Source organism: Ambystoma mexicanum, chromosome 10, assembly GCF_040938575.1.
Source record: "Ambystoma mexicanum isolate Mex_15411 chromosome 10, UKY_AmexF1_1, whole genome shotgun sequence".
Lineage (NCBI taxonomy): Eukaryota > Metazoa > Chordata > Amphibia > Caudata > Ambystomatidae > Ambystoma > Ambystoma mexicanum.
In genome coordinates this window covers 1,605,519,914-1,605,547,263 of record NC_090932.1, presented here as the reverse complement: position 1 = coordinate 1,605,547,263, position 27,350 = coordinate 1,605,519,914, and the positions used below count along the sequence as shown (strand labels likewise).

Genomic DNA, 27,350 nt, shown 5'->3' with positions numbered 1-27,350 from the left:
AGACCCCCAGCCCTTTTGCTGGACTCTAGGACTTTTTCATTTTTACCTGGAGAGACCCTTTTTCCAACTCTCTCATGTATTTTTCTGTGATTTGAACTCTGTTTCTTTTGGTTTTTGGAGACTGACAAACTCCATAGGCATCGTTTTACATTGTGACATATGGCAACTTCCGTGGAGTGGCACATGGAAGTATTTCAGATTTCCCAAAGGTTAAATAACTTCTCTTGGATAAACTACCGTTTCCAAGAGCAGTAAAGTGAAATTGACTTTACTTACATTTGTGACTTTCTAGACCCAGCACACACTATCTTACAATAGGGTGCTTGAGGGGTTACTTAGTATCCCCTTTGTCTAGCTTCTCTTGTCAAAATGGCCTCGGTCTTCCTTTTTCACCATTTCTTTCTGGAAAGGTCCTTCTTGAGATTTACTCTGCGCGCCAAACCAGGTTTGGTCCCTTTGTTCGTTTTGTCTTTGGCGGGATTCACGAGTGAAGCCCGCCTTTGGCTCCAGAGTGTCTGGCAGGGCAGGAAGTGAGGGAGGTGCCCGAAACTCCCTGTGCTTAGTCTCCTAGGAGACCCAAATGCACTCTGTGATGTTTGGCTGGCTGACTGTCTGGCAAGGACAGCCACCCTGCTGGGTGATTGACAGCCAGTCTGGAATGAATGGGAGAGAACTGAATAAAAGGCGAGTCCTTTGGCTTGGAAGGCAGAGTCGATCACTGGACTAAGGAACCGAAGAAGAACTTGAAGAGGACACCTGCTGCAACTCCTGGACAATTGGTTTGCCCAGGGAAGCCCTGCTGCAGTGCTGAAACGCCAAGTTCACATCGACAGGGAAGCCCCTGTAGGAACTGTTAGGCAGAATTGCATGCAGTACCCTCTGGGACCACAACACACAATTAGGACTACAGGTGTAAGCAAGACCAACCTATGGTATAAGTCTGTACAACACAATTTGTTGGTAGTGAGCTGAGCAGCCAGGCTTATCTCAAGAGTGAATGTGAGCAGTACAAGTAATTACACAAAGGACTTTCAATCACAGTGATTTCTTGGTAAAACACTTATTAAATTTATTTACACAATCATTTAGAAAACATTTCACTAGAAGAAGACAACTTAATATTATAGACCAATACACTTCAATAAAAAATAGGTTTTTGCGACAGTTTGAGCTCCCCTGAAAAGTGGGCCAAATGGCAGTTCAGTTACTTAGCAGTGAGCAAAAAGGACAAAAGTAAGTAGAATAGATTATATATACTTTCTAGGCAGTGCAAATAGTTTCAGTTCACCAGAAGAGTTCAATTCTAGTCAATGGGCCAGGCAAAAGTCAATGGGCTAGTATTCTGGATAGGAAAGAGCAGTTCTGGTATCAAATGGTAAAGTCTTTGCAAAAGTTCTCAGAAGTAGTTTAGGCGAAAAAGAATCATTTGTGGGGTCGCAAGCGGATTAGGTCTGGAAGTTGGGAAAGTTTCACGAACTTTCTCAGCGAGAGTGGCATTCTCTCAATCGGGTTGCCACAGTACCTTTGTATGAAGAAAACAAATGTTGCTGAAGTCATGGTTCCCGGCAGTTCCTGCCGATCTCGCTGTTCCTGAGCCTCAGCCGTGGTGACAAGAGGGAGGGCATCGGGGGACTCCTGCCCTGCACTGGATCGTTGAAGAAAGCAAACAAAATGGAGTCACTTCAGTTGCAGTAGCTGTAGATTCAATAACACAAACTGGTGTCCCTCTCCCTGGTTAAACCTAACCAGCCTTGAGAATGGTATCCAGGTGCCTTATGAGTTGATTGGTCCCATGAACTCAAAGGAAGAAGCCGTCCTTGAAGGAGCTTCTCTGTCGAATGGAGTTTGGCAATTCAGACCTGCAGCAGGGCTTCACCGGGCAAACCAACAGTCCAGTGGTTGCAGCAGTCCTCTTCCAGCTCGTCTTCGGTTTTATCATTCCAGTGGGCGACTCTGCCTTCCAGTCCACGAGACTCGCCTTTTAAACAGTTTTCTCTTTCATTCCAGCCTAGCTACCACTCAACCAGCAGGCTGGCTGTCCTTGCCAGACAGTCAGCCAGTCAATCAAGCCAGAGTGCATTTGGGTCTCCTAGGAGACTAAGCACAGGGAGTTTCTGGCATCTCCCTCACTTCCTGCCCACCCCAGACAATCAGGCGTCAAGGGCGGACTTCAGTCCTGAAGCTCGCCAAAGGCACTCGAACAAAGGGACCAAACCTGGTTTGGCACGCAGAGACAAACACTAGAAGGACCTTTCCAAAAAGAAATGGCGAAAAAAGAAGACCGGGCCCCATCTAAACAAAGGGGTTTAAGGCGCCATCTTGAAAAACATGGCTCCTGTGATTTTTAGCTACCGGTGTTCGCGGTCGGGAAAAATCATGGTAGTTCGTTGCAAAACCACTGCCACCAGCCTTTTCAACAGGAAAGGGTAGCATTTGTCTGCTACATGAGTGTTTAGACACAGGGGATACTATGTAACCCCTCCAGCACTCCATTGTAAGATGGTGTGTGCTTGGTCTATGAATTTGTAAAAGACTAGTGAAGTTAATTTCACTTTACATTCTCTGGGAAACAGTAGTTTATTCCAGAGAATGTATGTAAACCTTTGGGAAGTATAAAAGACATCCCTGTGTCACTGAACTGAGGGTGCTCTGTAACACACATGAAAAGATGATGTCTAGGGAGTTATCTAAAACTCCATAATCAGAGAACACAAATGTAAAACACACATCAAAACACATGAGTGGGAAAAAAGGCTCTCAATCCTTCCAGGTAAAAGAAATCAAGTCCTCAAAATCCAGCAAACTGGCTGGGGGTCCCTCAGGTGAAGGGAATTAGCACATTTCTGAGAATTCTCCCTAACAAGGACACCTTCTCCCCTTGAGTTGGTGGGACCAATCAACTCCAAAGTAAGCCACCTGGACATCCATCTCAGAGCCGGTTGAATTTCCACAGAGTTGCTGCTGGAAACCGTATAGCCAGGGAGAGGAACACCAGATTGTGTGCGTTGCTTTTAAGCTGGTTTAGAGCTTTTGGAAGATCCTCTGGACTCCGAAGAAGCAGGACTGACCAAGCCTGAGCCCCCATTGACTTTGGCTTAGCCTATTGAATTGAATGACTCTTCCAAGTATCTGCATTGCTTAAGAATATTTGTGGTCTCTTGTGTTCTAATAACCTTTGCCTTTTACCAACTTTTAAAGAGAGTTCTGAATGCCAACAGTAAGATATTAATGTCCCCAGCACTCTTGTTACTGAAGTCACCTGTGGGTGTAATTTGTGGCTTTGGGCCATCCCAAAAGGGTCTTGCCTGATTCAGAAACTCAAAGTGTACAGTATTGAAGTTTATTTGTGTGTTACTATTCTATTGCTCCCTTCTGAAGAAGGCTTTATAACTGACTGATACATTAATTATTGTTTATGCAAGAAACCGTGAGTATAAGAGTTTATACGAATACCTGTAACTGTGAATCTTTGAGTAACTCCACTAAAGCTCACTTTTTCCCTCTTGAGATAAGCCTGGCTGCTCAACACGCTACCAGAACTGTGTAGTACAAGCTTATACCAAAGGTTGGGTTGCCTATACCTGTAGTCATAGTTGTAACTTTGCCTAACAACAAGCCTAACAGCTTGAGGCCCTACATTGATTCTTATTTTCTACAAAGACTTCTAAAACATTGTGCAAGACTTTTACTAACCTGCAAGAAGTGCTTTAGCTCACCTAGACTTTTGCCCAATTGACATTGGCCTCGCCTGGCTCTCTGAATGACTCTTCTCCTCTCTGATTGTGTGTTTTGCCTTCCTTCCAGGAAAGGGTTCACTTACTTTGCATTGGGGAGGGGGAGGGGTTCAAAAAGTACTTACCTGCTTCAGAATATTTGTGTGATCTCTTGTTTTATTCTGATAACCTTTTCTTTGACAATCATCTCCGTATTATTCTAAATGTACCAGTAATATATTAATGTCCACAGTGTCCTAGTTATTCAAGTCTGTGTGCCATCCCCAATGGGTACTTGCTGATATAGAGAAAGGAAGAGTGTGTATTTTGAAGTGTATTTGTGTGTTGCTATTATATTGCTCCCGTCTGAAGAAGCCTTTCAAACTGACTGTTAAATAAATTACTAATTGTTTAATCAACAAACTTTCAGTATAAGTGTTTATTTGGATACTTGTCACTGTGAATCTCTTCGTTACTACCCTACTGCTCATATTGACACCTCTTGAGATAAGCCTGGCTGCTCAAGCACACTACCAACCTGTGTAGTACAGACTTATACCAAAGGTTGGGTTCCTATTACCAGGAGGCTAAGGTTGTTGTAGTGCACCCAAAGGGTACTACCCCAAATCTTTACCAAACAGTAGCCTCACCACCTCCTTTGGCCCATTTGGCCCATTTAGACCCTAACCAATGAGGTGGCAGGGCTTAAGCTCCAACCTTGTGAGCCATCTTCAGATTTTGAACCGTGTGGACTGACAGGTTATGACTGACTGGAATTAACGGAGCAGCCACTGCCTAGGGGAGTGTTGGGGAGAATTCCAACACATGTGCTTATTGCTCTCTACCTTAGAGACCCCCAGCCCTTTTTCTGGACTCTAGGAATTTTTTATTCTTAACCTGGAGAGAGTGAGACCTTTTTCCCACTCTCTCATGCAGTCATTGCCTATGTTTATATATGATTAGGTTTCTGTATTAACAACAACACTCCAATACAATGATATTAGATGAGTACATTCGTTAATAGATTAAGTAGTTCATGATGGGTCTCCCGATCACTCCTGACATCTTGTTATCAACAATATAAACACAACTCCTTGTAGAGACTTCATCAAAATGTATTTCATGTGTGATGTCATCAATGACATTTGTGATGTCATCTTTGATGTCCTGGGTGTTAGTCTTAGCAGTGCATGGTGGTGGCGCGAGTTATGGTTGCTTAGCTTACCATATCTGGCGAATTTCAGGGGTTTTTCGGTTTTACTTGGAACCATAACGTCCGTTTAACTAAGTTTTTTCTTTGCATTTCAAACAACAAACGACATATTCCTTTAGGAACCACCTTTCACAGTTAAAAATAGAACAAAAAAAAATGTATACTCCATCTACTTTATATTTCTCAGTAAAGTACATGGACTAAATAAGATTTTACAACTTTTCCATTTGCATTTTGTGTTATGCTAATGGGAATATTGTGGCGTTCATCCTCTGCTCCAGGGACTGGAACGGTGGATACCGGCCCAGCAGCCCACGTTATCAGCCCAATCGAAGCAAGGGTGGATAACGAGGTCTCTGGACCATTATCCCCCCATTCCTGCCCCTGAAATGGGGGATGAAGGGCATCAGCACCCTAGGTTCCCAAAGCGGGAACCTGGGGTGCTATAAAATAGGATTTTTCTTCCAAAGGATGGAAAATCCTTTTCCAGGATGCCCACCATGGAAAGGGAAGGTGAGGGTTCCATTCAGGGCCTCTCTTCGGTTTCCATAGCAGCCTGCAGAAGCCAAAAAGAGAACCCTATGGCCATATTACCACACGCACATTTTTCTTCCCTTTCAAATCTATCCTAATTTCGAATAACTTTACCACAAAGCCAGTCCCAGATGGACATGGCCACTTTAATCCTATGTTTTGTCCCTTGTGGTCATGGCCAGTAGCCAGATTGTCCAGATCATGACCTTATTCCATGACCCGGACAATCTGGCCACTGCGCATGGCCACAGGCTACCCCTCAGTCACTAAAGGTATACTGCTATTTTTTGTAGCTACATTATGACACTTGTCAAATAATAAAACACTGGCACATTTGCAAAACTGTGCTTGTAGGTCCTTGCCAATGCTCCTTACTCAAGTTTGCTGGAAATCCACCCATGTTTTATTTTTTCAAAAGTGTCAAATGTATGCACATACAACAGTCATATCACCTAGCCCCCACTTGACAAAATCCATTCAGACTTTACGAAAACATCTAAATCTAGATCTATAATCTTTTTGCAAACCTTTGTGTAGATTTGTCAAATGGCACCACATGTATAAGCCTTTACAATATTTTGGGACCCCCCCTCTAATTTTGCCCCCTCTTCATAAAATCCTACCAAACTTTGGAAAAACATTCATCGCTAAATGTACTATCAGTTTCCCAAATTAAGTGAGAATTCGTCAAATGGCACCTCATTTATATAAGCCTTTACATTATTTTGGGACCCCCCCCTCTAATTTTGCCCCCTCATGACAGAATCCCACCAAACTTTGCATACTCACTCGGAATCAGGCCAGGAATATACATGCAAAATTAAGTGGCGCCAAAGTTATAAGCCATCAAAGAACTAAAGAACTGCATTTCACCAACCCTTTCAAACTTTCACAGGACTGTTCGGTAACATCAGGATTGTTCGCGGACTTTTGCGGCAAAAAACACCTGTTTTTTTTGCTTCTTGCAGCCATATCCCATCCCATCCTCATCACCCCTCACCTCCCCAGAGATTATTTGATAAGTTTGACAAGTAGAATGCTGTGTTTTTTAATATGTTTTTACCGCGATGTCCGTGGACATCGGCCGCTGTCCACGAATCCAAGATGGCGGGTGTTTCCAAAAATCTGACGCACTTCACGCTCCTCACCATCCAATCAGCGAACACGTTGCATGTCTGCGAACATGACGCAAGCCGATTAGCCAATCAGGACACTGTCCACAGAGCGAACAGGGAAGTGTATCCGCGCACCGGACATAGCACTCATTTTTTGTGACCTACTTTTTGGTCATTTTTAAAAAAAAACTACTGGACGGATTTTCACCAAATGTACAAAAGCACGCTTTCGGGACCAAGCCGCTGCTCCTGCCGCAAATTTGGTGAAAGTCCGTCCAGCGGTTTGGGCTGTAGGCGTGAGCAAAGTTTTTTCCCCATTCAGTCTATGGGAAAAAAAAAATTGGGACCCCCCCTATAACTTTGTCCCCACTGGACCAAACCTCAACAAACTTTGCAAAAACATTCAGAGTTGGCCATATACTCTTTTTGCAAAGTTTGGTGAGGATTTGTCCAGGGAGAGCGAAGTTATAAGCCGCCCAAAAAGTGCTCTTCTTTGGGATTAGCAATTTAACCATAACTGTATGAGACTCATTGTGGAAGTGAGCCATGCACAGCAATATAGACACAAAGTAACAGGACAGAGGGATACAGATCAATAGTATAAGCATTTAAGGCTGCTCCTACCTTCGTGCCAGACCCTGTTTAGAGGGATGTACACGATTTGGCCATGGCACAATTGTTCGCGACCGAATTGTCTGTGGTCAATTTGGCCGCCAAGACAATTTTGCCGTTTCAAATCGGGCCACATCTGAACACCCCCACCGCACCCAAAACACCCCCCCCCCACTCCCTACTTACCTTTTTGGCACATGTTTTGTTTCTGACCCTGTGGCGTCGGATCCGTCCCTCCAATGTGGGTCAGATCCGACACGGCAGGGTCCGCTTTTCTTTTCCCCCATCCCCTGCCTCCAAACCTCCGGAAGCGGGGGACATCACCAATGCCCCCCATAGGCCATCACTACCAAACAAGGGGATCGGGGGACACCACTGTAATCCCTGCTTCCCATATATGGTAGTGATTACCCAAACTGATCGTTTACAAAGGATTGAATGGTGCTGGCCAAATTCGGCCAGATTTACCATACGATCGTTTGTAAACAATCAATTTCGGTAATACCGTTTAGAGATACATCGTCTTTTGGTGTGTCCAGCAAACGCAAGAAAAAGTTTTTTGGAGGACCTGAAGTCCTTTGTACTTTGTATATAGAACTTGAGTGTTCTAGCCGTGTCCAGTGAATGCATGGTTTGCTCAGCCACCGTTGTATGGGTGCCTAAGAAGGTAGGTAATACAATTTGCTCCGACAATGTAGACTCAAACAGAACCCTAGGGATGAATCTCGGATGAGGTCAGAGAATGACCATCTTTCTGAAAGATGGTAAATGGTGGATCAACAGAAGCACCTGTAGTTCCCCAATGCGTCTGGCAGACATGATGGCCACCAGAAAGGCTGTTTTCCCAAGACAAGAATTTTAGGTTGTACCTATGAATGGGTTTGTAGGGTGCTCTCATCAGCACTGACAGGACAGTGTTAAGGCTCCAGGAAGGGATGGGCTTCCGTTCCTTGGGGAAGATACGCATTGAGCCCTTCAGGAAGGCTTTGAATGCTGGGTCTGAGACTAGAGACTCTTGATGAGGCTTTGCGGTGAAAGCAGTGATGGCCGAAAATGTGTACCCCGATGGATGAAAGTATTAACCCACCCCTCGCCAGCTGAAGAACATAGGGCAAGATCTGCTCGATAGATGCTAAGAATGGGTCTTTGTTCACTCCTAGACACCACATCTTGGAACGTTTCCACTTCTTGGCGCATGTCTGCTGCATGGACCAAGCCCTTGCCGCTCTGAGTATGCTCCAGCAGTCAGCGTCTAGTGTGAGGTTGTGGAACTTTCACTGCTGAGGAACCAGCCCCTGAGGGATAGACTGCCGGGGTCGTGGTGGAGCAAATGGCCCCAATGCTCCAACAGCAGGAGCGGATGCGGTTGTAGACCTATGGAGGTCTCCAGCGATAGACATAGGAGGACATCATGCACAGGAGGGACTTATATTGTTGTACACTGGAATTTGTTTTCCTTTGAAACCATGCAACAAGACTTTGTATTGCTGCCATCCTGTCTGGAGATGGACATACCCTTGGGACTCGAATATCCAGTTCTGCCCCCACGAAGACTGATGTCTGTGCTGGCATGGGAGAGGACATGTCATTGGTGATGAAAAAACCTACATCCTGAAGTAGGAACAACATCGTCTCCACTGCTTCTGACGCTGCTCTCAGGGACACGCCCTTAATTAGGTAGTCATCTAGGTATGGAAAGACTTGTATTCCTGACCGTCTGAGATGGGAGGCTACTGATGAATACTCTTGGTGCTGACTTGTGCCTCAATGGAAGCACCATGAACTGGAAATGGGGTTTGCTCACTGAGAATTGCCTGTGGGAGGAGTGGATGGGAACATAAAAGTAGGCATTCTCCAGGTCCAAGGTGGCCAGAAAGTCACCCTTCTTAACACATGGGAGGACCAACTGGAGGGATGTCATTTTGAAATTGAGGCAGTGTTAGGAAGAATTTTCAGTTCTGTGCCGATTCCCTTTAAGGTGAAAGACCCATAGCTTTTTAATATTTTTACTCTTGGGTGAGCAGGGCCTTTTTTGCACTCATTCAAGTGTTTCCCTGACTAGGTTTTTTCTTTGTTCCTTAACGTTTTGTGGAGTCTGGTAAACTCCATAGGCATCTGCTTTTGCATAGTGACGCACAGCACCGTTTGTGCAGTGCCACTGAGAAGTCCCTTGGACTTCTCTTGATCTTTAACTACATTTTCTTGGGTGACCTACTGTTCCCAAGAAAAGTAAGATGACCCCTGTCTTACTTACCTTTACTTTATGGGTCCAGCACACCCCACCCTCATGCAACATTTTGTTAGACTAACTCACTTGAATGGCTGGTGGCAGTGGTTTATTTTTTTACTACCTAGTGACATGTCTCTGCAGGCTGATACCTCCGCTGCAATACTGCACCCAAGGGTGTTCATTTTCTCAAAATGGCTGCCGTCTTCTTTTTTCGCCATTTCTTGTTAGTTTCTTCTGGGCCTTTGCTCTGGTTTCATCATGTTTGAGTCCTTTGTCTGTTTTGCCTTTGGCAAGCTTCAGCCCTGAAGCCCACCCTTGCTCCAGTGTGTCTGGAAACGTAGGAAGTGAGGGAGGGTCCAGAAACTTCCCTGTCCTTTGTCTCTAGGTGTGCCTGAGTGGCATCCCTGCTGTGTGATTGACAGCCTTGGGCTGTGAATGAATCGGAACTTGCAAAAAAAGCGAGGTTTTCGGCACTAAGAGCAGAGTTGACCACTGGAGGACAACATCTGAAGCAGAAGACAAGAGAAGACGCCAGCAGCATGCTCCTGCACCGCGAAGTGCCCAGTTTTTCAATCAACAGGAAAGACCCGTAAAGGACGACTTCCTCCCTTATGCTGGTGTGACCAACTAGCCTCGAGACAAACAATTTTGGCGCAACCCTTGACTTGCTGCTACTAGCTGTGACTTTCCAAGGACGCAGAAGCCCAATACACGGGGGTACCTCGACCACTTGTGAGTGCATTGTCTTCCGAAGTCCGATACAGCCAGATTCTCTGCGGGCATCCAGGGGACACTACAGAAGCAAGAAATCCATGTCCAGAGTCCCCTCACCAGTGTCCAGGACAGAGGGATCAAGGAAATCCTAACCAGAGCTTGTTGTTCTTCTTTGGTGCTAGGAAAAGGTGCCAAAACACACAAAGAGTCGCTGAATCGAAGGCAATCTTTTGCTGCCGAGTCACTCTCTCTCGAGTGCAGCCGCAGGAGCCCGCCAGGCACCCTCCCTTTCGTCACCACGACCAAGGACCAGGAACAAGGGTCTGCTGCACTGCAACCAGAAGGCATCCAGCTGGAACATATTCTTCAGTTCACAGGTACTATGGGGCGTGGTGTACACTATCCTTTTGCCATTTCGGGTGCTTCCTACCTTGACGAGTGCTATTTTACCCTACTCTGAGTTGACCAGAGGTTTCATCCTCTGTATACAGTGCCTCTGCACACCTAACGCCCTAAAGACACAACCCAAGACAGCTACACTTCCTCATCTGCCTAGCCCCTTACTCCTTCTAAGATCTCTGCTGTGCTTTCTCAAGCTCCTGCTTTCACCTTTTCCACCTTTTATTCCATCTTCTTCAAACCACTCTCCTCCTCTCTGTTATGCGTATTACCAAAGTCCTCCCTCCCGGTACTCATCGCTCCCCCCCTTCTACTCCTTCTCCTCTACCCCCTTCCTCTCCTACTGTCCATCTCCCTCTTCCTCATGTCCATTCCCCTCTTTAATCCCCTTCCGCACTCCTCCCACTCCACACCTACCCCCCCTCACCATCCCAATCTTATCTACCCCCCCATTGTTCATCTCCCTCCAGCCTCATCAATATTGCTCTCTGGAACGCCAGATCCCTCTGCAACGAGACCGCTGCTGTCCTGGACATGTTCTTTCGTCTCAACCTTCATTTACTTTGTCTAACCGAAAACTGGATCCCCCCTTCTCAACTCTACTGTCCCAGCTTCCCTCACCACCTCCTCTTCATCCTTCTCTCATATCTCTCGCCCTTCTGGTCGTGGCGGTGGATTAGCCTGCTCATCCACTCTAAATATCTTTCCTCTGCCTCCTCACCCCCCTTCCTATTTTCCCTTCCTTTGAATATCTATACAAATCTTTTTCGTCCCCTCACCCTATCTCCTTTCTGATCATATATCGGCCTCCTGGCCCCCTTTCCTCCTTCTTCGACGACCTTGATCACCTCCTCTCACTTATTTACCCCTCCCCCACTCCTCTAACTGTACTAGGCGACTTTGATCTGCACCTCCCTAATCCTCCCCCCCTTTACTCTATCCTTGATTCCCATCTCCTTTCCTCTTCTCCCTTCCTCTCCTACTCAGTCTTCTGGCTCCACTCTTGACCTTATCTTCAACTCAACCTACCCCTCTTCTACCGTCTCTACACTACCTATCTCTCTGACCATGCTTTACTCTCATTCTCCCTTGCTCCCCGTCCCCTTTCACCTTCTCCTTTACCCTCCCCTACTATCTTTTCTCGACGTGACCTTCGCGACTTTAATCCCTCTATCTTTTTCGACACTTGTTCTTCCTCTCTTCCCCCACTCCCGGATTTCTCGTCCTTTCCGCCCAGTGAAGCACTATCCACTCTCTCCTCTTCTATCTCCTACACTCTTGATTTACTCTACCCCCTCTCCTCTTTCCGTCCTACCCGTAAACCCTCTCAACCTTGGCTCTCTCCTCAACTTCTCTCCATGCGTCGTCTCCTTCGACGTCTTGAGCGACTCAAATTTCCCTCACTATCCAACCAAACCTCATATTTCTCCTACCATTTTCTTTCTTTATGACTCATTCCTTGCCTCTGCTAAACGTTCATACTACTCTAACCTTCTCCACACTCAAGCCTCTCACCCTCGCCGTCTTATCCAAACCCTTTCTCGTCTTCTCTCCCCACCTACTTCTGGCCCTTCAGCTTCTTCTACCATTTCTACCAGGTCAAATGATCAAATTTAATTTTTTTTGTTTTTTCACTTTTTTTTATTTTGCGGGGGGTGGAGAGGGGTCCCCTCCCCAACACCTTTTTTTTGCTAAAACCCACTTTTTTTCCCTAAGCGAAAACCAAAAAAAAAAAAAATTTAAAAAAAAATTCGATCATTTGACCTGTCGACCAAATTGAGTCGACCATTTGACCTGTCGACCTTTTAGATTCGACCATTTGACTAGACACCCAAGATTCTTACTCTTCGTCAAAAAATTAACTGCTCTTCCTACTCCCCCGTTCCACCTCCCTATTCAACATGCATGTCTGACTTCTCGCCTGTCTCCCATTCTGTCTCTCTCCTCCTGTCCAAAGCCCATCCTACGTCTGCCCCTACTGATCCTCTCCCTTCCCTTCTTATCCCCAAGATCTAACCTCTTCTTATTTCTTACTTAACTTCCTTCTTCAACTCCTGCCTTTCCTCGGCCACCTTCCTCTCTGCATTTAAGCATGCCACCATCATCCCTATTCTGAAGAAACCTTCTGCTGATCCCCTTCTTACCTCTAACTTCCGTCCAATCTCTCTTCTCCCATTCCTCTCTAAACTACTTGAACGCCTTGCTTATTCGCAGCTCTCAGCCTTTGTCGCTAATCTTTCTCTCCTACCCCCCCTCTCAATTTGGTTTCCGACCTTAACACTCTCCCGAAACTGCCCCCACTTATATCCTTAACTCCCTTCTCTTCGCTCGATACTCTAAGCAGTCCTCTGTCCTTATTCTCCTTGACCTATCTGCTGCTTTCGATACTGTTGATCACCCCCTACTTCTCAACACTCTTTCTTCCTTTGGTTTAAAAGGCTCTGTTCTTAACTGGCTCTCCTCTTACCTCTCATCCCACTCATTCGCTGTCTCCTGGGGCAGCCGTTCCTCGCCTCCCCTCTCCCCTTGGAATACGGTGTACCACAAGGTTCGGTTCTTGGCCCTTTCCTATTCTCTCTCTACACCTCTCTCCTTGCCCCCGTTATCTCTGCATTTCTCGGCATTTCTGTGCTGCTGACACCCAACTCTTCCTTCTCCTCTAACCACCTTAAACTCTCTTCCTGTTTTACTGCCATTAAAAACAGGATGCCATCCCGTTTTCTTTCTCTCAATACTGATAAGACTAAAGTCTTGTTCTTTCCCTCCAATACTCTTCCCCCTCCCCCACCTTTCATTCACTTTACCCTCTCTAATCTCCCTATCTCTGCCCACGCTCGCAATCTAGGCATTAACTTTGACTCTTCCCTCTCCTTTTCCCACCATATTTCTCTTACCTCTTGCACCTGTCGCTACCACCTCTTTAATATTCGCAAAGTCCGCTCCTCTCTTACCTTCCATGCAACAAAACTTTTAATCTCCTCCCTTATCTTCTCTCGCCTCTTCTATTGCTCCTCCCTACTCTTTGGACTACCTGCCTCCCATCTTGCTCCCCTCAAATCTATCTACCACTCGGCTATCCGTACCCTCTGTCTCCTTGCACCGCATGACTCCATTTATTCTTCACTCTCCTCCCTTGGCTGGCTTCCCTTTCACTCCCAACTTAAATTTAATTTCCTCTGTCTAGTCTTTAAATCTCTCCATGATCTGGCTCCCCCTTATCTCTCCTCTCTCCTCTCTTTCTATAATCCCTTCCGCTCCCTCCATTCAGCCGACCACTTCCTTCTCACCGTTCCCCCTTCCCCATGTGCCTCCTCCCGTTTCTGCTCCTTTCAGTTCCTAGCCCCCCTGCACTGGAACTCCTTACCTCTCTCAATCCGCTCTATACCTACCTTTTCCTCCTTGCACACTTCCCTGAAATCTCTCCTTCTTCATTCCCTGCCTTGAAACCTTCCCCACCTCTCATCCTCTCCCCTTCCCTCTATAATGTAAAACTCGTGATGACATGGCCATTAGATTGTAAAAGTGAGGTAGAAACGAAAGGTCAAGCACTAGAGGTAAATACTGGCCGAAACAGACTGCGAATAAAAGAAAATCAAATTTGTGCATTGACCAAGGCTATAGAGGAGGCAAATAAAAAAGTCGCCGACCTGATAGATTATGTGGCGCTGCTTCCATCCTTAAAAGTGGGGTTTGTCCAAAAACAGAATATGGACACAGTCCACAAACATAATTGGAGTATGAATCTAAGTAAAGAAAAGAAGCAGCTAAAGAAAGATCTAGCTGAATTAAAATCACGCTTGCGCACACAAGATCATAGCCTGATAAAACGGAGGAAACAAAAATATCGTAACTGGCTCAAAAGCTTCTCATATCAGAGAGACCAAGAGCGTGGGGAAGAGATGCGGAGTCTAATTAAATCAAACACCACAAGAGAAATATGGAATATCCTGAATAGAGGTTCCATTAATCAAGGTGCCACCTTGGCAAATGGGGTAGCTGAAAGCGATTGGCTGCTACATTTTCACAAAGTGTTCTCAGGGTTTGAGATGACATCGAAGATAGAAAAAGAACAACCTCAAACTAACTGGGATAGAAAGGAGACCAGTGAAGATATTTGTAATGCAATTGTAAAGTTGAAGAATTCAAGAGCGGCAGGCCCAGACGGCATCACCAATGTAATGCTGAAGAAACACAAGCACGCGTGGTCTATACTTATCGAACACTTGTTCTGGATAATAGCAGAAAGACGAAAAGTGCTGGCATCTTGGACAACGGCAATAATCGTACCAATCCATAAGAAGGGCAGTCGGAACGATCCTGCCAACTATCGACCGATTGCCCTCCTGGACACAATTGGCAAGGTATTTGCAATGTTCCTTCAAAAAAAATTATCAGTCTGGGCTATGACGATGGACAAATTGGATAAAAGACAAACAGGTTTCACCAAGGGCGTGGGCACGGACATCCCCTAGCCCTGGTGAACCTATTAAAGTTGGAAGCCCTACAGAAGGACAACTTATTTGTAGCCTTTATTGACATGCAACAGGCTTTTGACACTATAAATCGAGAAAAATTATGGTTGAAACTGAAAAAATTGAAATGCCCAGAGACTTTGCTGCAACCTATAAAAGCACTGTATGAAAAAACATCTATTAGAATCAGACTAAATGAAAGAGGGGCCTTGTCAAAAGAAATCGTCACCAGCAAAGGGGTCAAGCAAGGATGTCCACTGGCTGCTACCTTGTTTAAGTTATACATTGGCGAGTTTTAATTTGATTTAGCAACTGTGAAATGTTTTCCACCAAACGTCATCGGGCAACATATAAGCCATGCAGTCTATGCTGATGACCTGGTATTGTTTGACCGGACCCAGATAGGTTTACAGCGGCTACTGGCGAAAGTAGAAAGCTACATGGCTGGAAATGATCTACTAATAAATGTAATAAAAACAAAAATAATGAAATTTGGACACGCAACAGGACCAAAAAACAAAATAATTAAGTGGCAAGTATATAAAGATCAGCTCGAAGAAGTCACAGAAATCCGCTATTTGGGAATAATAGTGACTACCTCAATATGTGAACGGAGTTGGGTAGAAGACATTTATCGCCAAACTCAAACTCTCTCTCTACGAGGTGCAAGAATCCAGACGCTCTACAGGAAAATTTTCCCTAACACTGATGAACATTATGTGCAGAAAGTAATTCCTGGAATTACATTTGGGGCAGAATCAGGATGGAACATTGACCAAAAGATATGGCCACAACTGGAAGGCCTCTTCTGGCGGCGAGTTTTGAGACTGCCCAAATACCTGTCAATGACAATACTACGTCACGAGTTAGCCCTGGAGAGCTTACATGGAACAGTGATATGGAAATCTATGTCATTATTAAGAAAGATGGTCATCTCCAACCCTGAACCTGCGCTGCAAATATTGGCACCAAGAAGAGACCAATCGCATAAAGGTTTACTTCTGGAATGGTCAGAAAAAGTGAAAGCAATCATGCAAATTGCTAAGATTTCAATGGAAACGCTGCTAGAACTCCCGCAAATCGCAAGAAAGAAGCTAAAAGAGTGGCTTTGGATAAAAAATCTTGACAAGTACGGCAATCTCCCCACAGCTCTTGATCTGGGACTAACGATGAATAAAGTTGACAACATGCCAAAGTATCTTCAACAATTTCATTCAAGATACCACAGAGAGCAGCTTTCTGCGTCTCCAAACTAATGTATATAAATCAAAACACATGATGGCAATGCGCCACATAGATAATGTAAAGGAAGACAGCTGCAGGCACTGTACATCGTACCCAGAGACAACAAAACATCTAGTAACCGAATGCACAGCACTAATGGATGCAAGAATGGTACATTTGAGCAAATTCCAGCCCGAAACAGGCACGCTGGCTGACTTTTGGACCCGCATCTTGGGTGGAAGCTCGGTTCACTTAACTTGTTCGGTAATCAATTTCCTAGACAAAGTCACAGATTGATGATTAAAGACACTCTAAAGACAGTTGAAGAAAACGCTAACAAAAGTAATGAAATAAAAGTTGTAATAAAAGTTTGAAATAAAAGTAGATGTTACAAAAAAAATAAAAAAATAAAATAATGTAAAGCGCTTTGGATGAAAGCGCTATATAAACACAATAAATACAAATACAAATACTTGCACTGGCCTTTCAGCTTGTGCTCCTCTTGAGTTACTGCAATTTCTATTTGAACTACTGACTATTTAAACACATTTTTCTAAGAAGAGCATCAGATCTTTCACTTTGCCCATTAACTTTGCATGTCCTAGCTCCCTTTAGGCCCCCTTTTGAACCTATTGGCTTTGGCACTGCTTGTTCCCTTACAGGTTTTAATTGTTGAACACGCTTAATGCTGGGATATAAGACTGCCTGTATCCCTTTGGGAGAATCTAACTGTTTTTGTAGAATACCAGTATGCACTGATCTAACCCTAACCTTTCCCTCCTTAATAACTCAATACTGCAAAGGTGATACAAAATAAGTGTTAAACTGACCTCAAATGACGTCCCTCTTGGTGCTGGAAAATGTGTAACATATGAATGAATTACTCGCCTACTTTATGCTTCACTTTAATTGAATCCTAACTTGGGATTAATTTACTGCTAGTTACTGTGTTTTAAAGAATGCTTTAAATATCTTTGTGTATAAATGAATACATATTTATTATATTCCTTTAAGTGTTTAAGTGTTTACTTGGATACGTGTATTTACTGATTTCATTGTATATCTCTACAGCTTACATTATCCCTCTTAAGATAAGCCTGGCTGCTCAGACACACTACCGACTTTTGCAGTACAGGCCTATATTAAAAGGTGGGTGACGTAAGGAACTCAGGGTGGCAACAGTGTTTATTGAACTTTATACTGGGTGAGATAAACACTTAATCTAAACCCAAGATGGGAGCAAGCTACGACCATCAAATAATAATAATGCAGTCCTAGTGGCGTCTTGTCAAATAAAAAGGGCCTATACTAAAAAGGAAAAAAAAACTATTGCCAATCCTTACCACCAAGTTACAAAAAGAGCGTGGGATAAGAAAAGAAGTGTTCACAAAATAAGTCAGGATGGTATGGCTGGGTCTCCCTTCCCAATGTTTTTAGCACGGGACAAGGCAGGACCTTCTTGAGCACAGCACGCTCCTGGGCCTCTCCAGCACGAGGCTCACAATTCCAGTTCAATGATACCAGAACCTTCAGGGGCCAAGTTTCTCAAAACAACGAACAAAAAGTTCCTTCTGTAATGTTGTACCTTGGGCGATTGCTCTTCGCCCCTTTGCTCAGATCTCTCTTGCAACTTGGACCTCCCTCCGTCGGGTTCACTATAGCCTCTCAAATGCAGCTTGCAACTTCCTACTGCAGACAACCCTCGGCCTGGTTCACTCTTGTCTACACAGTGTTCACGGGTGTATTACTCTTACACGCAACTCACAGGCATCCCTCAAACCGAGTTTCATGTTTGCCAAATATACAGTTCACTTTACGTTCTCACGATTAAGGACTCACTTCCCTTAGCTTTCTCTTGGCATTATTCTTGTTGTATTCATTATTCTTGCTGTATTCATCGCAAGCGCCCGGATGCCCTAGGGCCAGGCGGCGCTATACAAATAATAAACTAAACTAAAACTAAATGAGTCAGAGACTTTCAAGTGTACAAGGGATTTGAAGAGACCCTTGTAGGACCACTCGGACACCACATGCCGCCCTTTCCTAGGGCCTTCTGGTACTTGCAGTTTCAAGACCCAAAAGGGGCCAGCTAGAGGCCTTCAAATGAGCACTTCTACAGCACCTGACCACTCTGTAGCTGTCCCTTCTCTGGGCTTTCCCCAAAAGTTCAAACATACACAAGTTCTTTGTTCTCAGGTTCTTGCGTTCATCCAATGTTGCCACTTGCAACCTTGGGCTTAATATGATTCAGCTCGCTATCAGTTTTCTGGGACTCACCGATTTTGTCATGTCTGCTTTCTTGCCTTGCTTCTGGAGTGAAGGAGGTACCACTGTAGCCAGAGTGCCTCCACACCTGTGTTATCAATGCGGGAGCCCCCCCATGCACCATTGACATTTGCCACTCCGCAAGTCAGCTGTATTTCCCGGTCTTGTAATTCCCTTATCGGCGGTTTCGCAGGTCTGAGGTGAAAAAGGCCAGGGTAGTTCCCCCTTCGTCGTCCCTCCACATCTCGCAGCCTTTATTCTCCATTTAAACTGCTGGTTGCGGTGTAGCTGTTTCCTCAAGTGTTCGGCCTTGCTCGTAGCGTGCTTTCATGCTCCACCTTTTATCCCTGTGGGGAAGGTAAAGGGGCGTCAGGCGTGCATGATTATTGTCAATTGCCTGACTCTGCCTGACCCTTGTATTGGCACATGTCAGGTAAATGGCTCTGGTGTTAGTCCGTTGTCTGTTACAGCATAGGAAAGAGTTTGTGTCGGAAAGGGGGGTAGAGCTTCTGAATATCCTGCAGGGTAATGCAGGGAAAAGGTGTTACAAAGTAGTAGGTACCGCGTCTCAACCTTCGGTGTCCCACTTCCACTCCCTGAAGAACGCTCATCCAGGTGATCCGCCCGCACTGGTCCACCCCCAGGAACTGGATCCAATAGTGATGGCCGTGTCCTGCCAACCTGGATGACAGATCCCCGGGGACTAGTCAAGGAGACACCTTCAGGTTTCTCACAGTTACCTAATACCAAGAGAAATCTTGTGCAGTCCATTTGGACTGCACTCATTCTTACCCAACACCCTTCTTCTGTCACCAAGACAGAGAAACCTGTGACTGGGTCTGCTGTCGATTCACCGCTGGAACTGTCCTGCAGCAACTACTTCATCACTTGCAGGTACTGTCCTGCCAATGTATAACTTACCTGGGGGCTGCTTGCTTGATCCAGAGATCCTGGGGGCAGCAGATTGCCTGAATCTAACACCCTTCCAGATACCCAAAGGGCTACATTGGGGTGGACAACCCATTGCACCCCAAGTGTTAGAAACCGCCTGCCTTAGAACATTGGTCCATGGGACCTCCAAGTTTCCTTGACTTGAGAAAGCCTAACTGTACTTACCTGCAAACCTGAAGAGCGATCCAGCTGAAATCTGCCCTTCTGTACCTTGCACTCTGTTAGGCTAAGTTTGAATGCCGTACCCTGTGGGAATACTACAAACAACTATGACTACAGGTATAGGCAACCCGACCTTTGGTATAAGCTTGTACTACACAGTTTTGGTAGCGTGTTGAGCCGCCAGGCTTATCTCAAGATGGGAAATGTGAGCTGTAGTGGAGTTACACAAAAATTCACAATTACAGGTATTCAAATAAACTCTTACACTCAAGGTTTCTTGCATAAACAATTGATCATTTATTTATCAGTCAGTTATAAAGCCTTCTTCAGAAGGGAGCAATAGAATAGTAACACACAAATATACTTGAATACTGTACACTGAGTTTCTGAATCAGACAAGGCCCACAGACACAACCTACACCCACAGGTGACTTCAGTAGCAAGGGTGCTGGGGACATTAATACCTTACTGTTGGCATTCAGAAGACTCTTTAAAAGTTGGTAAAAGGCAAAGGTTGTTAGAACACAAGAGACCACAAATATTCTTAAGCAGTGCAGATACTTTCAGAGTTCACTAGAAGAGTCATTCAATTCGATAGGCTAAGCCAAAGTCAATGGGCAAAAGTCTTGGCTAGGATAAAGCACTTCTGGTATAGAAAAGCCTTTGCACAAGTTCTTAGGAGTCTTTGGTGAAAAGAAGAATCAAACATGGGGCCACAAGCTGATTAGACTTGTGAGTTGTTTGTTTGCTTATTTATTTATTTGGTAATGTGCACCAAACCCGTAGGTTACCGGACATAGTAGAAACGAATACTTACAGCTTAGTTACAACATGGAATCAACACAGTGCAAACAAGGAAGATACAATTAGGTTACAATCAAGGATACGGTAGGTTGCATGGAACATGTAGGGATGGTACAATAGATTAGGCATTTTCATAGTCAGATATAGGAGTAGATCTTACAGATGTCCGAGATTCATATGCCATTGGACCATAACCAATTTAAGGAGTTACGTCTGAAGCTAAGATAGGACTTATCAGTTGTTAGGTTCAGAGGTAGTGCGTTCCAATATTGTGCAGCTTTCACTGGGAAGCTACCTCTTCCTGATTTGGTTAACTTGAATCTATCTGGGTATCTCTAGACAGTGGGAGTTGGCTGTTCTGGACGGGTGGGTTGAAGTTTTTCTGATCATTCTTTCTGTGAGATATGCGGGAGCAACATTATTGAGGCATTTGAAGGTGAGTGATACGGTTTTAAGTAGGATTCTATCACTTATTTTTAGCCAGTGGTGGTCTCTTCTGAACTTGGAAATGTGTTCTCTGTTAGTTAGATTTAGGGCAGTTCTCAAGGCATTATTTTGAAGTATTTGTAATTTGTTAAGGATATGTTTGTTAGCTCCTAGATTTAGGGCATTGCAATAATCTATTTTGGATAGTATTAGAGCATTGGCAAGTGTGATACAGGCTGCTTCAGTTAGATAGGGTCGGCATGCCCTGGTAAGTGTGCCTGTGTAGGCAGTAGAGGAAGCCAAGGAAATTACCTGTTTTCTTAGTGATAAGGTGGAGTTGAGGTAGAAATCTAGTGTTTTTAGCTCGTTTACTACTTTAATTATATTGCCATCTATACTGAATGAGGCATAGTTGGGATTTAGTTTTTTTAGGTTGGCTGTAGAGCCAAGCATCAGGATCTCTGTTTTGTCGTCATTCAGCCAGAGGCCATGGGATGCCATCCATGCCTGAATGAGGAGGTATATTTCATTCACCAAGGCCGTATCCTTATCAAAATTACCCAAAAGGGGAATGAGGATCTGGGCGTCATCTGCATAGTTAGTGTAGGTGACACCCAGTCTGTCCAATATATTAAATAGAGGCTTGGTGAATGTATTATACATAGTGGGTGAGACACAAGATCCTTGAGGGACACCACAGGAGGTTTGAATCGGGTCAGCCCATGCTGATGGGGAGAAAACTCTCATAGTTCTGTTTGCTAGGAAGGACTGGACCCAGGCTATTGCGTCGCTCGAGAAATGGGCCGCTGATGCCAGGTGTTTACACAAGATTGCATGGTCCACCAAGTCGAAGGCCGCCGATAAGTCGAGGAGGAGTAGCATGGCAGTTTTGCCTTTGTCCTTGAGCTCGTCTATTTGGGTCTTTAGGTCAATTAACGCCGTTTCAGTACCATGTTGTGCTCTGAATCCAGATTGAACAGATCCTAGTAGGCGATTAGCTTCAAGGTAGTCCTGAATTTGCAGGTATGCTACTCTGTCAATTATTTTAAGGAGAAAGGGTATTGTGGTGGTGGGTCTGTTGTTGGTGGGAAGTTACAAGCACTTCTACAGTAAGAGGCAAGTTCTCTTAGACTTGTTTTACAGTACCTTGGTCAAGTAGAAAAGATGCAGCTGATGACTTCTGTTCCTGTGCAGCTCCGCAGATCTCGCTGTTCATGGGCCTCAGTTGTGGGGACAAGTGGGAGGACGTTGGGGGCACTGCACTGGCACTGTCAAAACTGGCAGCCGGCAAACTTTACTTTCAGTGGCTGTTTCGCGTTTCAGATTCTTGTGGTACAGCAAATAGCAATAAGCACGGTTCCTGGCTGTCAAGGTGGACTGTCTTTTCTTCTGGGGTCCCGCACTCTGCTGAGGGGGCTCAGACTTGGTCAGTCCTGCTTCGTGTGAGTCCAGAGGATCTTCCAAAAACTTTAGGCCAGCTTAAAAGTAACGCACACAATCTGATGTCCCTCTCCCTGGCTATATGGCTCCTGCAGCACTCTGAGGAAAAATTCAACCAGCTCCGAGATGGGTGTGCAGGTGGCTTACTTTGGAGTTGATTGGTCCCACCAACTCAAAAAGGGAGAAGTCGTTCTTGCAGGGGCATCTCCGTCGATGCGAACTTGGCAAGTAGTCACTGCAGCAAGGCTTCACCGGGCAAACCAACGGTCCATTAGTTGCAGCAGGCGTCCTCTTCAAGCTCTTCTTCGGATCCTTTGTCCAGTGGTCGACTCTGCCTTCCAAGCCAAAAGACTCGCCTTTTATTCAGTTCTCTCCCATGCATTCCAGCCTAGCTGTCAATCACCTTGCCGGACAGTCAGCCAGCCAATCACCACAGAGTGTATTTGCATCTCCTAGGAGACTAAGCACGGACTTTCGGGCACCGCCCTCACTTCCTGCCTACCCCAGACACTCTGGAGCCAGAGGCGGGTTTCTCTCAGAAACCCTGCTAAAGGCGAAATGAACAAAGAGACAAAACCTGGTTTGACGCGCAGATCAACTCTCTACAAGGACCTTTCTACAAAGACCTTGTGAAAAAAGAAGACCGGGCACCATTTTAGCAAAGATGGCTGGACGCCATTTGAAAAAGATGGCTCCAGCGGTTACTTTACCGGAGCCGCAAACGGTCGCGGTAAATGCAAACCAAGGTACTTCAAAACTAAACCACTGCCACCAGCCAGTCAAATGAGGAAAGGGTAACATAAAAAATGTTACATGAGCATTTAGACACGGGATACTAAGTAACACCTCCAGCACTCTATTGTAAAATAGGGTGTCCTGGGTCTAGCAAGTACAATGCTAAGTAAAGTCATTTTCACTTTACTGCTCTAGCAAACAGTTGATCCCAGAGAAGGTATTTAAACCTTGGGAAATCTGAAAGACTTCCCTGTGGCTCTGCACTAAAGGTGCTTTGTGGCACAATTGTAAAATATGATGCCTATGGAGTTGGTTAAACTCCATAACAAAAAGAAACAGTGCATAAAATTACATTAAAATACATGAGAGAGTGGGAAAAACGGTCTCACTCTCTCCAGGTTAAAAAAATCAAGTCCTCAAAATACAGCAAATTTGCTGGGGGTCTCTAAGGTGGAGGGAATTATCACATTTATGAGAATTCTCCCTAATACACTCTACCCCTACCTGCGAGGCCAAGAACCCTGGGGTCATCTTTGACTCCTCTCTTTCCTTCTCCTCACACATCTCTGACATCTCTAAAAAGTCAAACCCCTTACTGCATCTCCTCAGAGGTACTCTGTCTTTCCTCTCCTTCTCTCTAGGTTGGATTACTGTAACAGCCTGTTTCTAAATCTACCTGCCTCTACTCTCCGCCCTTTGCAACTAATCCAGAATAGGACTGCAAGACTTGTCCTTGGCCTCAAGCCCCGGGATCGTATCTCTGCAGCACTGAAATCCCTTCATTAAATTTAAAACCATCTGCCTTGTCCACAAGGCTTTCTGGGGCCTGGGTCCGAAATACCTTCAACTGTCCCTCTGTAAATACCTCCCCTCTTGAGCTCTTCGCTCCTCTACTTCTAACTCCCAAAGAAACAAGCTGGAGGTAGATCTCGGTCTTTGGCTGGGGCCTCCTTTGGAACAGCCTCCCTGCCACCTTGAAACTTGAGGAGAACCATCTCCGGTTCCGGAAGCACCTCAACACCTTCCCCTTCGCTTCTGCCTTTTCCCCACTTCTCCCCTGCTAATCTGTTTTCTCTCTTTGCACCGTGGCCACCCTCTGTCCTTCGGGCTCAGGTACCTGCTCACCCTGCCACCTTCCTGCACTGCCTCCAGGCCACCCCTTGCACTGGGGTCTGTATCTGTACCCATACAGTCCCCCACCCACTTCTCTTCTGCACTCATCAGATATACCCTACCTGCCTAACCTAGCACTTGCCACAGGCTGGCTGCACTACCACCTTTATTTATTTATTTACTTGTACTTAAGTATTTATTCTGTTCTCTCCTATGTTCCACACTTTCCACCTTTACCCCCCTTCCATGCACTTTCCCCCCTTTTCCCTTTCCCATGTACTTGCGTGTTCTCAATGTCACTGGGCATGGTAAGATCGTGCTTTTTGTTCTCCCCCGTTCCCCTCCCTTTACTTGGTTGCGCTCTGAAACCCTTGTGTATGAGCACAATATAAATAAAATATCATTTTAACAATATCATTTCACTCGAGTTACCAACTTTTCTGCTAACTCCTGACCACTGGTGACCCAGTGCCACCTCTGAACATTGTGGGACTCCCATAAGATAGATTTGGATTCTTTAAGATAGGCTGGAACAAAGTTACTAACATTTATAAGAATTTCAAAAGCTTTGCATCTACGGTTCTCACTATGTTATTTGAAAAGCTATTCTACTGTTACTACACTTGTGGTTTACTATCTAAAGCACATTGCCAGTGTTCTTTTATTGTCCTACTCTGTTAATAGCACTTACTTGACGAATTTCAAGTGCGCCTAGTGTATATAAACAGGTCTCTATTTTTTATATATCTTTCTTGGACTAAGTGTATGCTCTGAGGCTTTTGTACCTTATCGCAGCCCTCCTCCCTCCCTAGACCAAACCTGGCTGCTAAGCCATTGCTACCAAACCTTTGGGTGGTTCAGGCCTAAACTAAGAGGTGTTACCATGTTCACCTAAGGTGGGCTCTTCCAAGATCTGCCACAGGCAGCAACTTGTGTAAAACTCTCTAGCAGGGTGAAGGGGAGAGCAATACCAGACGTCATTCCATGATAAGGTAGAGGTTTTTGAGAAAAAAAAACAAAAATCAAATACCATCCATTCTCTCCTTACCTTGGATTCTTTTGTCATCTTCGTGATGTTTAAAAACATCTGTGCTATCTCCCTGTCGAACACTCTGACTCGGTCCCAGTCTAGTGTCAGAGAATGGTCTTGGTCGCGGCTCACCTACATGAACCAAAAGGAAAGAATATTTCAAAGACTTTGCGTAAAATATACCAGCTGCACAAGAAAGATTAAGAGGAGTTTAAACAAAACCCAATTCACATTTGTCATCTTATTATCTGTCCCTGTAAGGGCATGGATGGATCTCGCATACATCCATCACAGAGTCCTGGTGAACAGGTGATGGAGGCTATTAAAGCTAGCTCATTGGCACGCAAAACGAGAAGGAGAGCAAGGAGGTCAGCTGCTACAGCAGGAACCGCCACATTTCCAAATAGGATTTGTGAAAATAAATATCAGGATATCGGTTGAGCCATAGTCCCCCATCCCACCTCAGAGAAGACGTTTGCTTCACTTCCCAGTGCCTACTTATTCTCACACGTGATGCAAATGTAGAGCCGTCCTACCAGAAACCACCTCTTCAGGGCTGAACAGATGCAAAGAGGTGGCGCAGGTTAATCCCAGCCAAATATAAAGCCATGTGAAGTGAAATCAGTATAAAGAGAGAAATGTATAGATTTTCTACAGGTTGCGATTCTACTCAGACTGCCCATACCAGAGAAATACTGTTACAGTCGAGTACTTTTTCCGTTTATGAAGAGTTACATAAAACAAAGGCAATTTCAAAATGCATTTTTATTTAGCTGTGTGCATCCATAGTTCTCCAAATGCATATCAAAACCAAAACATTTGCACCGGTTGTTGTGAAAAGTCACATTGGTTGCCACTTCCTCTAGGTGAGGAGGGGCTCTTTGGGACACCTGTGAGGGACGCCACAGCTATCATCTGCGGCCACAAAAGCCACCCGTGATCAGAACAGACCGATACGTGACAGGCAAAGATATACTGCCCACGTTGCAGAGCAGCGGGGTATACCCACCAATCCTGCCCAACTGCAAAATGGTAGCATAGAAGTGGCCCTGAAGCGCTTGGCTGCTGTCAAATAACTACCAATTACTTAATTACCACCAGGAAGCCCAAAATTAACCCCAAGGCAGATAATAAAAAGGAAGCCAAACCACTGAAATAGGTAGGCGAACAAAGAGACTATACAGACACAAGCTAAGGGAATCAAAGAGAAATAACCAATCCAAGGGCACAATTTCTCAATCGGACCCTCTACAAAAAGAGCAGTGCACTTCACTCAGGGCCCAGATAACAGGACAGGCACACCGTCCCGCACACAAGAACAGACTCCGAGTTGGACAAGCTAAGGTAGATAGTGGAGGAACAGCTGATCAAAAGAACTTGCTCAGAGCTATACATCAGGCACTGGCTGAGACCATAGTAGGAGAGAGAAGTCAAGAGCCTACGAGTGTGACTCTTGGCTGGCGGTGCTAACATCACATCGACAAAAACCCTAAGCAAGGGAGAGGAAATATTAGCTGGCAAAAGATTGTCGAGACAAAGGCTGCAGGGCAAGCCCTTTGGTATCTTTACGTGAGAAGAACAGTACAAGGGGCCAGGCCTCCTTGATAAATCTACACGATAGAGAAAGCGACAGCCACCACTTCCAGGAACTTCATGTGCATACAATGGCCAAGTAGGGGTCAGATTAAGGAGAGCGAGTGCTGAAGTTGCTTCCCCTATAGTCGCTAGACGAGTAGAACTTCCCTGTGGGAAATCCAAGGAGATGCAGCAGCAGATCTTCCCACATTGTTGGCCGAGTCAACCGTCCAGGCGTTTCAAGTGCCAATCCCAGTGATAGACATGGTACTGGTGCAGTGTTTCAGCTTTTAGGCCTAAAGAAGAATGACTCCCTTCTCCTGGGATCTGGATATAGTTAAAAAAAGAAAGTTCCTTCTTGAGATAAATCACCAGTGGGAATGACTCCCTTCCCCTGGTATAGTTGTCCAAAATAAAGCTTCCTTGTCAGCTTGATGCCAGGGGGTGATGCTCCCTTCCCCTGGCTAATTCCCTGGCTAATCTATTGTTAGCAAAGTCCCACAGATTGTTGGGGTCCCAGACCCTTCTCTGACGGTCAGTGGTTCTCTTGTTCCCACTGTGACTAGGAAGACCTCCTCTTACCCTCTTGGTATCTTCATGTAGGTCCCAAACCCTTTTCTTCC

At 45.2% G+C, this 27,350-nt stretch overlaps 1 protein-coding gene across 7 annotated transcripts in view; it reads right to left on the bottom strand.

Annotated features, from left to right (window-relative positions):
* Positions 1–27,350, bottom strand: part of TOP3B (DNA topoisomerase III beta) — a 636,381-nt gene that overhangs the window by 292,327 nt on the left and 316,704 nt on the right. For all 7 annotated transcript variants that reach the window (XM_069619981.1, XM_069619976.1, XM_069619978.1 and 4 more), the window contains one exon: positions 25,171–25,284. In XM_069619981.1, the coding sequence (XP_069476082.1) occupies positions 25,171–25,284 (114 nt within the window). The remainder of the gene's footprint in view (positions 1–25,170; positions 25,285–27,350) is intronic.